Source organism: Zalophus californianus, chromosome 6 (genome assembly GCF_009762305.2).
Source record: "Zalophus californianus isolate mZalCal1 chromosome 6, mZalCal1.pri.v2, whole genome shotgun sequence".
Classification (NCBI taxonomy): Eukaryota; Metazoa; Chordata; class Mammalia; order Carnivora; family Otariidae; genus Zalophus; species Zalophus californianus.
The window spans coordinates 126,173,707-126,188,546 of NC_045600.1; the positions used below are offsets into that span (position 1 = coordinate 126,173,707).

Below are 14,840 nucleotides of genomic sequence, written 5' to 3' on the forward strand. Positions count from 1 at the left end.
AAAAGTTTTGTGTTATCTGCTATCAGAGTTTAAGGACAAAACACACACACACATCCTAGAGCTAGAAACCATGCACACTGCTGAATGACTGCAGCTGACAGAAATCATGTATTATGGACTTAACTGCATTCCTTCCAAATATACTAAATTTTATGTGATTAACTCTACCTTATGCAACTGAACCTTTATGTCTCTTATTTTTGAAAGGTAAGTCCTGGTGAAATAACTTACTTCGAAGAATAACTAGAAAAGTTTGGTTGATTCTGAGAATGAACGGGCTTGGCAGGCTCTGAGAGATGGCCAGCAGGAATGTGTGTAGAAGGCTTGTTATCAAAACTTCTTCGGTCAAAGTATGACAGTTGTTTTCGATAATATTCTTCATCCTCCTCGGGATCGTAATGATTAGACCGAACAATATCTTCAGGTGGCTTCATTTGAGGTTTTTGAGGTTCTGGGATCCTGACAATGAATGACAAATGGAACAAATTTTTAGATGTTAATTTTACAAAGAAATTAGAATATATAAATATTTTATCTTGACCTTTCCCTATGATTACTCAGGATCAAGCCGAGCAGTCCAACAGTCAAAATGGGCATTTCAAATCCCATCCCTTCATTCATTATACTCAGAAAGCAGCCCTCTTCTGGCTCATGAGGCCTTTAACAGCATCTAATAAGCTTGATAATGATTTGGTTAGAGCCTCATGGCAGGTTGGAAGCAGTTAATTAGAAAGAGAAAAGGAAACATATAACTAAGACAGTGGAGAACTTCCCAAAGTACATACACCAATTTTAGCAACAAGTAATAACTGAGAGAATTTAAGAACTTTAATCCAGAATCGATAAATGTTTCTCATATAAGGAAATGAATCTATATAGTCCAAAGTTCTAGAAGGCACAGGAAGCAGTGGGGAAGAAATTAAGTTGTTAAGCAAATTAATAGAGATGATCTCCAATTTATGATGGGATTACATCCCGATACATCCAGAGGAAGGTGAAAATATCGGTAAGTCAAAAATGCATTTAATACACCTAATTTACCAAACACCATAGCTTAGCCTAGCCTACCTTAAGTGTGTTCAGAACACATACTTTAGAGGAGGAAGGAAAGATGGCGGAGGAGTAGGGGGCCCTATTTCAACTGGTCCCCGGAATTGAGCTGGATATCTACCAGACCACTCTGAGCACCCACGAAACCAGCCTGAGATGTAAGAAGATCTGGATCTCTACAAACAGAGTATCACAGGTGGTTGGTTTCGAGGTACGAAGCAGGGAGCCCTGATTTCATGGGCAGGGCAGGGCAGATATTGGAGGATAAACGGCAGCGGGAGGGAGCCTGGCTGTGGGGATCCTACACTGCCGGTGAGCGACAGCCTCGTGCGCTGGGGAAGACCTGTAGTGGCAGGGAAAGGACTTTAGGGCAACCCAGAGCAGCGGAGTTACACGTATGAACTGGGAGCGGCCGCATGAACTGGGAGCAGCTGCCGGTTTAAGAAGCACAAAGGGCAGAAGACGTGCCACGACCTGGAGGCAGCACTGGGAGCGCTGCGGAGGGGCACACAACCCAGGCCGCTGCAGTTTATAACAGCACAGACAGAAACGGAGATGGTGTGGCCCCGAGAGCTCACCGAAGAACAGACTGTGGTCTTTCAGCTCTGAGGCAGAGGGTTGGAAACGGTCTCTTCTGCTCTCTCTTCTGCTCTGACTCTCGGAAAGACATGGGGAAAGCCGCCAGAGAACAAAAGCCCCCCAAAACTGATTCCCGCTGAGCCCATGCCCCGCCACAGGGGGGCAGGGCAACTCCGCCCAAACAGGGTTGCCTGAGTAACAGCGCGGCAGGCCCCTCCCTCAGAAGACAGGCTGGGAGAACAAGAGGCCAGCAACCCTAAGGTCCCAAGAAAACAGGTGCATCTTGCTTGGGTTCTGGTCAATAATTTGGACTCTATACATTCCCTCAAACACCCATCAACAGAATGACTAAGAGGAGGAGCCCCCAAAATAGAAAAGACTCAGAGATTATGACTTATGCCACAGATTTACAAATGGATGCAGATATAACCAAGATGTCGGAGATGGAAGTCAGGTTAGCAATTGTGAAGACAATGGCTAGAATGGAGAAATCAATTAATGGCAACATAGAGTCTCTAAGGGCAGAAATGAAAGCTGAATTGGCAGAACTTAAGAATGCTATCAATGAGATCCAACCCAATCAAGATAATCTAACAGCTAGGGTAAGTGAGGCAGAAGAACAAATAAGCAACCTGGAAGACAATATAATAGATAAAAAGGGAAAAGAGGAGGCCAGGGAAAAACAACTCAGAAATCATGAAAACAGAATCAGAGAAATAAGTGACACCATGAAGCATTCCAATGTCAGAATAATTGGAATCCCGGAGAGAGTGGAGAGAGAGGGAGGACAAGAAGATGTATTTGAGCAAATCGTAGCTGAGAACTTCCCCAATCTGGGGAATGAAACAAACATTTGCATCCTAGAGGCAGAGAAGACCCCTCCCAAGATCAAGGAAAACAGGCCAACACCCCGGCATGTAATAGTAAAACTTGCAAATCTTAGAACCAAGGAAACCATCTTAAGGGCAGTTGGGGGAAGAGATTCCTTACGTACAGAAGGAGGAACATCAGAATAATGTCAGACCTATCCAGAGAGACCTGGCAAGCCAGAAAGGCCTGGCAAGACATATTCAGGGTACTAAATGAGAAGAACATGCAGCCAAGAATACTTTATCCGGCAAGGCTTTCATTTAGAATGGATGGTGAGATGCAGAGCTTCCACGACCGGCAGAAACTGAAAGAATATGTGACCACTAAGCCGGCCCTGCAAGAAATATTAACGGGGGTTCTATAAAAGGAGAAAGACCCCAAGAGTGATACACAACAGAAATGTACAGGGACAATCTATAAAAACGTCTTCACAAGCCACATGATGACAATTAATTCATATCTTTCAATAATCACTCTCAACGTGAATGGCCTAAATGCTCCCATAAAACGGCACAGGGCTGCAGATGGGATAAAAAGACAGGACCCATCCAAATGCTGTCTACAAGAGACTCATTTTGAACCTAAAGATACATCCAGACTGAAAATGAAGGGACGGAGATCGATCTTCCATGGCAGCGGACCTCAAAAGAAAGCTGAGGTAGCAATTCTTTTATAGGACAAATTAGATTTTAAACTAAAGTCTGTAATTAGAGACACAGAAGGACACTACATCATTCTTAAAGGGTCTATCCAACAAGAAGATCTAACAATTGTAAATATCTATGCCCCCAACATGGGAGCAGCCATCTACATAAGCAAACTGTTAACCAAAATAAAGAGTCATATTGATAACAATACGGTAATTGGAGACCTCAATACTCCACTCTAAGCAATGCACAGATCATCTAAGCAGAAATCAACAAGAAAACAAGAGCTTTGACTGATACATTGGCCCAGATGGACCTCATAGATATTTACCGAACAATCCACCCTAAAACAACAGAATACACATTCTTCTCAAGCACACATGGAACTTTCGCCAGAGCAGACCACATACTGGGTCACAAATCAGGTCTCAAAAGATTGAGATTATTCCCTGCATATTCTCAGACCACAATGCTTTAAAACTGGAACTCAATCACAAGAAAAAAATTGGCAGAAATTCAAACACTTGGAAGCTAAAGACCACTCTGCTCAAGAATGTTTGGGTCAACCAGGAAATCAAAGAAGAACTTAAACAATTCATGGAAATCAATGAGAAGGAAAACACATTGGTCCAAAACCTATGGGATACTGCAAAGGCGGTCCTAAGGGGGAAATACATAGCCATCCAAGCCTCACTTAAAAAAATAGAAAAATCCTGAATTCACCAAATAACTCTATACCTTAAAGAACTAAAGAAAAAGCAGCAAACGATGCCTCAGCCACGCGTTAGAAGAGAAATAATTAAAATTAAAGCAGAAATCAATGAATTAGAAACCAGAAACACAGTAGATCAGATCAATGAAACTAAAAGTTGGTTCTTTAAAAGAATTAATGGGGGGGCGGAGCAAGATGGTGGAGGAGTAGGAGAGCTGGATTTCGTCTGGTCTCAGGAATTCAGCTGAATGGGGATCAAACCATTCTGAACAGCTACGAACTCAACAGGAGATCGAGGAGGAGAGTAGCAACAACTCTCTGAACAGAGAAGCGACCACTTACTGGAAGGTAGGACGTGCGGAGAGGTGAATCTGAGGCGATATTCGGGAGGATAGACAGCAGGGGAGGGGGCCTCCGTCAGCCCCTTCTGGCAAGTGATAGAGCCGCGGAGCACAAAATCGGAACTTTTAGAAGTCGGCTGCATGGAGGGACGTCGCTCCAGTGGCTAAGCGGGGGTTGGAACCCTCGCGGGACAGTGTTGACTCAGGACCCTCCGGGTCACAGAAAGACCGGGGGTGCCTGAGTGCGGCAGAGCTCCCAAGTATCGGAGCAGGGAAGCCGGCTGCAGAGACGGAGCCAAGGCGCGGGCTCTCAGCTCGGGGTTGCCATAAACTGCGATCGGCGACACAGTCGGGCCACTGCTCCTCCAGCAGGGCCCCAACAAGCAGCAGATCCAGGGAGACTCCCCTCCCTCCCCCGGGAGGAGAGGCGCGGGAGCGAACCGCAGGGATCTGCTGGGTTTGGAGATTCCACACGTGGTCGGGTGCCAGACATAGAAACGCTCGGTCACAGGCCGGGTGAGCACGGAGTGCGGCCAGAGACCGGGGACACGGGAGTGACTGACTGCTTTTCTCTGGGGGCACACTGAGGAGCGGAGCCCCGAGTTCTTGCCTCCTCTGGGGCGGAGATTGGGAGGCCGCCATTTTCACTGTCGTCCTCCAAAGCTTTACGGAAAGCTTGCAGGGAACAAAAGCTCCTGAGAGCAAACCCGAGGAGCTTGCTTAGCTGGGACCGACAAGGGTGGGACAATTCCACCTCCAGCAAAGACATTTGGGAACCACGGCAACAGGCCCCACCCCAGAAGATCACTAAGCCAAGACCAAGTTTACCGATCAAGGAGAACGGGAGAACTCCAGCGCTAGAGGAATACTGCACATAGAATTTATGGCTTTTTTTACCATGATTCATCAGTTTTTCAAAGTTAATTTTTTAACTGTTTTTTTTAATTTCTCTTTTTCCCTTTTTCAACCAACATCTTATCAATCCCTTTTTTTAAAAAAAAATTTTTTAATTTTCATTTTTAGAGTCATATTTTATCCCTTCATAGTAGTTACCCTTATTTTTGGCATATATATATATATATATATATATATAAGTTGTTCTCTCTTAAAAATTGTGAGAAACAGTTTCTTCTAACAGATCAAAATATACCCTAAATCACTAGAGTATGGCTTTGTTCTAATCTCCAGCCTGATCACATTTTTTTTTTAAATCTTCTTTCTTTTTTCAAACAACTTCTTATTGTATCAATTCCTTTTATAAAATCTTCTATAATTTTCATCTTTACAGTCATCTTCCATCCCTTCATTGTATCAACCCTTATTTTGTACATATATAAGTCTTTCTTCCTTTAAAATTTTAGGAGACACTTTCTTCTAACAGACCAAAATACGCCCAAAATCTAGTGTGTGGCACTGATCTATGCACTAGCCTGATCATATTTGATCATATTCGGGTTTTTTTGTACTGTTCCGTTTTTGTTTTTAATCTTTTTCTTTCTTTCCCTTTCTTTTCCCCTGGTTTCAGGTCTTTTCTGATTTGTATAGAGTGTATTTGCTGGGGACGTTGTTAACCTGTTAGCATTTTGTTCTCTTACTCATCTATTCTCCTCTGGACAAAATGACAAGACGAAAAAAATCACCTCAGCAAAAAGAACAAGAGATAGTAGCGTCAGCCAGGGACATACTCAATACGGACATTAGTACGATGTCGGACCTAGAGTTCAGAATCATGACTTTAAAGATACTAGCTGGGCTTGGAAAAAGCGTGGAAGTTATTAGAGAAACCCTATCTGGAGAAATAGAACTAAAATCTAACCAAGTCGAAATCAAAAAGGCTATTAATGAGGTGCAATCAAAAATGGGGGAACTAACTGCTAGGATAAATGAGGCAGAAGAGAGAATCAGCGATATAGAAGACCAAATGATGGAAAATAAAGAGGCTGAGAAAAAGAGAGAGAAACAACTACAGGATCACGAGGGCAGAATTCGAGAGATAAGTGATATGATAAGACGAAACAACATTAGAATAATTGGGATCCCAGAAGAAGAAGAAAGAGAGCGGGGGGCAGAAGGTATATTGGAGCAAATTATAGCAGAGAACTTCCCCAATGTACGGAAGGAAACAGGCATCAAAATCCAGGAGGCACAGAGAAACTCTCTCAAAATCAGTAAAAATAGGTCAATACCCCGACATCTAATAGTAGAACTTACAAGTCTCAGAGACAAAGAGAAAATCCTGAAAGCAGCTCGGGAGAAGAGATATGTAACCTACAATGGTAGAAATATTAGATTGGCAACAGACCTATCCACAGAGACCTGGCAGGCCAGAAAGGACTGGCAAGATATCTTCAGAGCACTAAACGAGAAAAATATGCAGCCAAGAATACTATATCCAGCTAGGCTCTCATTGAAAACTGAAGGAGAGAGAAAAAGCTTCCAGGACAAACAAAAACTAAAGGAATTTGCAAACACGAAACCAGCCCTCCAAGAAATATTGAAAGTGTCCTCTAAGCAAAGAGAGAGACAAAAAGCAGCACAGATCAGAAAGGAACACAGACAATATACAGTCACAGTCACCTTACAGGCAATACAATGGCACTAAATTCATATCTTTCGATAGTTACCCTGAATACAAATGGGCTAAATGCCCCAATCAAAAGACACAGGCTATCAGACTGGATTAAAAAACAAGACCCATCAATATGCTGTCTGCAAGAGACTCATTTTAGACCCAAAGACACCCCCACATTGAAAGTGAGGGGGTGGAAAACCATTTACCATGCTCATGGACACCAAAAGAAAGCTGGGGTGGCAATCCTTGTATCAGACAAATTAGATTTTAAAACAAAGACTGTAATAAGAGATGAGGAAGGACACTATACCCTACTTAAAGGGTCTATCCAACAATTGTAAATATCTATGCCCCGAACATGGGAGCAGCCAATTATATAAGGCAATTAATAACAAAAGCAAAGAAACACATTGACAGCAATACAATAATAGTGGGGGACTTTAACACCCCCCTGACTGAAATGGACAGATCATCTAAGCAAAAGATCAACAAGGAAATAAAGACTTTAAATGACACACTGGACCAAATGGACTTCACAGACATATTCAGAACATTCTATTCCAAAGCAACGGAATACACATTGTTCTCTACTGCCCATGGAACATTCTCCAGAACTGATCACATCCTAGGTCACAAATCAGGTCTCAACCGGCACCAAAAGACTGGGATTAATCCCTGCATATTTTCAGACCACAATGCTTTGAAACTAGAACTCAATCACAAGAGGAAAGTCGGAAAGAACTCAAATCCATGGAGGCTAAAGAGCATCCTACTAAGGAATGAATGGGTCAACCAGGAAATTAAAGAATTTAAAAAATTCATGGAAACCACTGAAAATGAAAACACAACTGTTCAAAATCTTTGGGATACAGCAAAGGCAGTCCTGAGAGGAAAGTATATAGCAATACAAGCCTTTCTCAAGAAACAAGAAAGGTCTCAAATACACAACCTAACCCTACACCTAAAGGAGCTGGAGAAAGAACAGCAAATAAAGCCGAAACCCAGCAGGAGAAGAGAAATAATAAAGATCAGAGCAGAAATCAATGAAATAGAAACCAAAAGAACAGTAGAACAGATCATCGAAACTAGGAGCTGGTTCTTTGAAAGAATTAACAAGATTGATAAACCCCTGGCCAGACTTATCAAAAAGAAAAATGAACCAAATCAACAAAATCATGAATGAAAGAAGAGATCACAACCAACACCAAAGAAATACAAACAATTATAAGAACATATTATGAGCAACTCTATGCCAGCAAATTAGATAACCTGGAAGAAATGGGTGCATTCCTAGAGATGTATCAACTACCAAAACTGAACCAGGAAGAAATAGAAAACCTGAACAGACCTATAACCACTAAGGAAATTGAAGCAGTCATCAAAAATCTCCCAATAAACAAAAGCGCAGGGCCAGATGGTTTCCCAGGGGAATTCTATCAGACATTTAAAGAAGAATTAATATCTATTCTCCTGAAACTGTTCCAAAATATAGAAATGGAAGGAAAACTTCCAAACTCATTTTATGAGGCCACCATTACCTTGATCCCAAAACCAGACAAAGACCCCATCAAAAAGAACTACAGACCAATATCCTTGATGAATATGGATGCAAAAATTCTCACCAAAATACTAGCCAATAGGGTCCAACAGTACATTAAAAGGATTATTCACCATGACCATGTGGGATTTATCCCCGGGCTGCAAGGCTGGTTCAACATCTGCAAATCAATCAACGTGATACAATACATTAACAAAAGAAAGAACAAGAGTCATATGATCCTCTCAATAGATGCAGAAAAAGCATTTGACAAAGTATAGCATCCTTTCTTGATCAAAACTCTTCAGAGTATAGGGATAGAGGGTACGTACCTCAATATCATAAAAGCCATCTATGAAAAACCTACAGCCAATATCATTCTCAATGGGGAAAAGCTGAGAGCTCTTCCCCTAAGGTCAGGAACGTGGCAGGGATGTCCACTAACACCACTGCTATTCAACATAGTATTAGAAGTCCTAGCCACAGCAATCAGACAACAAAAAGAAATCAAAGGTATCCAAATTGGCAAAGAGGAAGTCAAACTCTCACTCTTTGCAGATGATATGATATTGTATGTGGAAAACCCAAAAGACTCCACGCCAAAACTGCTAGAACTCATACAGGAATTCAGTAAAGTAGCAGGATATAAAATCAATGCACAGAAATCAGTGGCATTCCTATACACCAACAACAAGACAAAAGAGAGACAAATTAAGGAATCGATCCCATTTACAACTGCACCCAAAACCGTAAGATACACAGGAATAAATTTAACCAAAGAGGCAAAGGATCTGTACTCAGAAAACTATAAAATACTCATGAAAGAAATTGAAGAAGACACAAAAAAATGGAAAAACGTTCCATGCTCATGGATTGGAAGAACCAACATTGTGAAGATGTCAATGCTACCTAGAGCAATCTACACATTCAATGCAATCCCCATCAAAATACCATCCACTTTTTTCAAAGAAATGGAACAAATAATCCTAAAATTTGTATGGAACCAGAAGAGACCCCGAATAGCCAGAGGAATGTTGAAAAAGAAAAGCAAAGCTGGCGACATCACAATCCCAGACTTCCAGCTCTATTACAAAGCTGTCATCATCAAGAGAGTATGGTACTGGCACAAAAACATACACACAGATCAGTGGAACAGAATCGAGAGCCCAGAAATGGACCCTCAACTCTATGGTCAACTCATCTTTGACAAAGCAGGAAAGAATGTCCAATGGAAAAAAGACAGTCTCTCCAACAAATGGTGTTGGGAAAATTGGACAGCCACACGCAGAAGAATGAAACTGGACCATTTCCTTACACCACACACAAAAATAGACTCCAAATGGTTGAAAGACCTAAACGTGAGACAGGAGTCCATCCAAATCCTAAAGGAGAACACAGGTAGCAACCTCTTCGACCTCAGCCGCAACAACTTCTTCCTAGAAACATCGCCAAAAGCAAGGGAAGCAAGGGCAAAAATGAACTATTGGGATTTCATCGAGATAAAAAGCTTTTGCACAGCAAAAGAAACAGTCCACAAAACCAAAAGACAACCGACAGAATGGGAGAAAATATTTGCAAATGACCTATCAGATAAAGGGCTAGCATCCAAAATCTATAAAGAACTTATCCAACTCAACACCCAAAGAACAAATAATCCAATCAAGAAATGGGCAGAAGACATGAACAGACATTTTTCCAAAGAAGCCATCCAAATGGCCAACAGACACATGAAAAAGTGCTCAACATCGCTCGGCATCAGGGAAATCCAAATCAAAACCTCAATGAGATACCACCTCACACCCATCAGAATGGCTAAAATTAACAAGTCAGGAAATGACAGATGTTGGCAGGGATGTGGAGAAAGGGGAACCCTCCGACACTGTTGGTGGGAATGCAAGCTGGTGCAGCCACTCTGGAAAACAGTATGGAGGTTCCTCAAACAGTTGAAAATAGAGCTACCATACGATCCAGCAATTGCACTACTGGGTATTTACCACAAAGATACAAATGTAGGGATCCGAAGGGGTACGTGCACCCCGATGTTTATAGCAGCAATGTCCACAATAGCCAAACTGTGGAAAGAGCCAAGATGCCCATCGACAGATGAATGGATAAAGAAGATGTGGTATACATACACAATGGAGTATTATGCAGCCATCAAAAGGAAGGAGATCTTGCCATTTGCAACGACGTGGCTGGAACTGGAGGGTGTTATGCTGAGTGAAATAAGTCAATCAGAGAAAGACATGTAATATATGACCTCACTGATATGAGGAATTCTTAATCTCAGGAAACAACCTGAGGGTTGCTGGAGTGGTGGGGAGTGGGAGGGATGGGGTGGCTGGGTGATAGACATTGGGGAGGGTATGTGCTATGGTGAGCGCTGTGAATTGTGCAAGACTGTTGAATCACAGATCTGTACTTCTGAAACAATGCAAGATATGTTAAGAAAAAAGAAAAAGAAGAAGATAGCAGGAGGGGAAGAATGAAGGGGATTAAGTCGGAGGGGGAGAGGAACCATGAGAGGATGGACTCTGAAAAACAAACTGAGGGTTCTAGAGGGGAGGGGGTGGGGGGATGGGTTAGCCTGGTGATGGGTATTAAGGAGGGCACGTTCTGCGTGCAGCACTGGGTGTTATGCACAAACAATGAATCATGGAACACTACATCAAAAACTAATGATGTAATGTATGGTGATTAACATAACAATAAAAATTAAAAAAAAAATAAAAGAATAAGATCAATAAACCACTGGCCAGACTTACCCAAAGGAAAGAGAAAGGACCCAAATTAATAAAATTATGAATGAAAGGGAGAGATAATACCAAGGAAAAAGAAACAATTATTAGAAATTATTATCAACAACTATATGCCAATAAACTGAGCAATCTGGGTGAAATGGAGGCCTTCCTGGAAACCTATAAGCTGCCAAGACTGAAAGAGGAAGAAATTGACAACCTGAATAGGCCAATAACCAGTAACGAGATTGAAGCAGTCATCAAAAACCTCCCAAAAAACAAGAGTCCAGGGCCTGATGGATTCCCTGGGGAATTCTTCCAAACATTCAAAGAAGAAATAATACCTATTCTACTGACGCTGTTTCAAAAAACAGAAACAGAAGGAAAACTTCCAAACTCATATTCTATGAGGTCAGCTTTACCTTAATCCCCAAACCAGGCAAAGGCCCCATCAAAAAGGAGAATTTCAGACCGGTATCCCTGATGGATATGGATTCCAAAATCCTCAACAAAATCCTAGCTAATAGGATCCAACAATACATTAAAAGGATCATCCACCACGACCAAGTGGGATTTTTCCCGGGGATGCAAGGGTGGTTCAACATGCACAAATCAATCAATGTGACAGAACACATTAATAAGAGGAGGGAGAAGAACCATATGGTCCTCTCAATTGATGCAGAAAAAGCATTTGACAAAATACATCCTTTCCTGTTTAAAACTCTTCAGAGCATAGGGACAGAGGAAACATTCCTCAAGTTCATAAAATCCATCTATGAAAAACCCACAGCGAATATCATCCTCAATGGGGAAAAGCCGAGAGCCTTTCCCTTAAGATCAGGAACATGTCAAGGATGCCCACTCTCGCCACTATTGTTCAACATAGTAGCAGAAGTCCTAGCAACATCAATCAGACAACAAAAAGAAATAAAAGGTATTCAAATTGGCAAAGAAGTCGTCAAACTCTCTTTTCACAGACAACAAGATACTTTATGTAGAAAACCCAAAAGACTCCACCCCCAAATTACTAGAACTCATACAGCAATTCAATAATGTGGCAGGATACAAAATCAATGCACAGAAATCAGTTGCTTTCTTATACACTAACAACGCAACTGTAGAAAGAGAAATTAGAAAAACGATTCCATTTACAATAGCACTAAAAACCATAAGATACCTCGGAATAAACCCAACCAAAAAGGTAAAGGATCTATACTCTAGGAAGTACAGAACACTCATGAAAGAAACTGAAGAAGACACAAAAAGATGGAAAAATATTCCATGCTCATGGATCGGAAGAATAAACACTGTTAAAATGTCTATGCTACCCAAAGCAATCTATACCTTCAATGCCATCCCGATCAAAATTCCAATGACATTTTTCAAAGTGCTGGAACAAACAATCCTAAAATTTGTATGGAATCAGAAAAGACCCTGAATCGCCAAGGAAAGGCTGAAAAAGAAAAAGCTGGGGGCATCACGTTGCCCGATTTCAAGCTATATTACAAAGCTGTGATCACCAAGACAGCATGGTACTGGCACAAAAACAGACATATAGACCAATGGAACAGAATAGAGAACCCAGATATGGACCCTCAACTCTATGGTCAAAAAATCTTTGACAAAGCAGGAAAAAACATGCATGGAAAAAAGACAGTCTCTTCATAAATGGTGCTGCGAAAATTGGACAGCCACATGCAGAAGAATGAAACTCGACCCATTCTCTAACACCATTCACAAAGATAACCTCAAAGGTGATGAAAGACCTCAATGTGACACAGGAATCCATCCAAATCCTAGAGGAGAACATAGGCAGTAACCTCTTTTGACATCGCCCACCACAGCAACTCTTCAAGATACATCTCCAAAAGCTAGTGTAACAAAAGTAAAAATGAACTTTTGGGACTTCATCAAGATAAAAAGCTTCTTCACAGGGGCGCCTGGGTGGCTCAGGTCGGAATGAGCGTCCGACTTGATTCTGGCTCGGGTCGTGGTCCTGGAGTCCTGGGATCGAGCCCCGCATGGGGCTCCCTGCTCGGCGGGGAGTCTGCTTCTCTGTCTCCCTCTACTCCTCCCCTGCTCGTGCTTGCTCTCTCTCTCTCTCTCTCGCTCACTCTCTCTCAAATAAATACAATCTTGAAAAAAATAAAAAAATAACTTTAAAAGAAAAAAAAAGCTTCTGCACAGCAAAGGAAACAATCAACAAAACAAAGAGGCAACCCACAGATTGAGAGAAGATATTTGTAAATGACACTACAGATAAAGGGCTGGTATCCAAGATCTATAAAGAACTTCTCAAACTCAACACCCAAAAAGCAAATAATCAAGTCAAAAAGTGGGCAGAAGATGTGAAAAGACTTCTCTGAAGAAGACATACAAATGGCTAACAAGACACATGAAAAAATGTTCATCATCATTAGCCATCAGGGAAATTCAAATCAAAACCACATTGAGATACCACCTTACACCAGTTAGAATGGCAAAAATGGACAGGGAAAGAAACAACAAATGTTGGAGAGGTTGTGGAGAAAGGGGAACCCTCTTACACTGTTGGTGGGAATGCAAGTTGGTACAGCCACTTTGGAAAACAGTGTGGAGGTTCCTCAAAAATTTAAAAACAGAGCTACCCTATGACCCGGCAATTGCACTCCCGGGTATTTACCCCAAAGACACAGATGTAGTGAAAAGAAGGGCCATATGCATCCCAATGTTCATAGCGGCAACGTCCGCAATAGCCAGACTGTGGCAAGAGCCGAGATGCCCTTCAACAGATGAATGGATAAAGAAGATGTGGTCCATATATACAATGGAATATTATTCAGCCATCAGAAAGGATGAATACCCAACTTTTACACCAACATGGATGGGACTGGAGATTATGCTAAGTGAAATAAGTCAAGCAGAGAAAGTCAATTATCACATGGTTTCACTTATTTGTGGAACATAAGGAATAGCAGGGAGGACATTAGGAGAAGGAAGGGAAAAATGAAGGGGGGGAAGTCGGAGGGAGAGACTATGGGCTCTGAGAAACAAACAGGGTTTTAGAGGGGAGGGGGGATTGGTTAGCCCAGTGATGGGTGTTAAGAAGGGCACGTACGCACGGAGCACTGGGTGTTATACGAAAACAATGGATCGTGGGTCACCACATCAAAAACTAATGATGTAATGTATGGTGACTAACATAACATAATAAAATTAAAAAAAGAAAAAAAAAGAACACATACTTTAGCCTATAGTTGGGCAAAATCATCTAACACAAAGCCTGTTTTATAATAAAGTGGTATCTCATGTAATCCATTGAATACTATACTGAAAATGAAAAACAGAATTGTTATGTATGCTCATTGTTACGTATGCTCTGCCTAGTGAACTTTAGAAACTTTGCCTCAAAAATAGATAAATAGGTTTCACACCAAAAAGGGGGCTAAACTTTCAATAATTACGTTTATCTTATGTAAAATAGCTCATTTGCTAAAGATACTGGCTAAAGGAGACCCCGCAGTTTACATTTTCATGAAAAGCACTAGAGATCATTAAGAGGAAAATCTGTATGTTGGATAGTAGTTCCTGTTTATTACAAGCCATGAGTTAGGCAGAAAAACATACTGTATTCAAACCCAGTCTGTCCCTTACTTGCAGAGTGACAAGGACCCTGCTAAGAGAGCTGCTGGCCAGGCTTCTCTCCCGGCTCCACCAAGTCCTATAAGCTACTCAACGCCTCTCCGCCTCAGTGCCTCTCTCTAAAATGGGGGAAAGGACCGTCTACCCGCACTGCACTGAGTGTACAGAGCAAT

General features: G+C 41.7%; 1 protein-coding gene across 1 annotated transcript in view; it reads right to left on the minus strand.

Annotated features, from left to right (window-relative positions):
- TJP1 (tight junction protein 1) overlaps positions 1-14,840 on the minus strand; it is a 255,838-nt gene that overhangs the window by 15,446 nt on the left and 225,552 nt on the right. Inside the window, 1 exon segment of the mRNA XM_027569943.2 lies at positions 232-459. Within this exon segment, the coding sequence (XP_027425744.2) occupies positions 232-459 (228 nt within the window).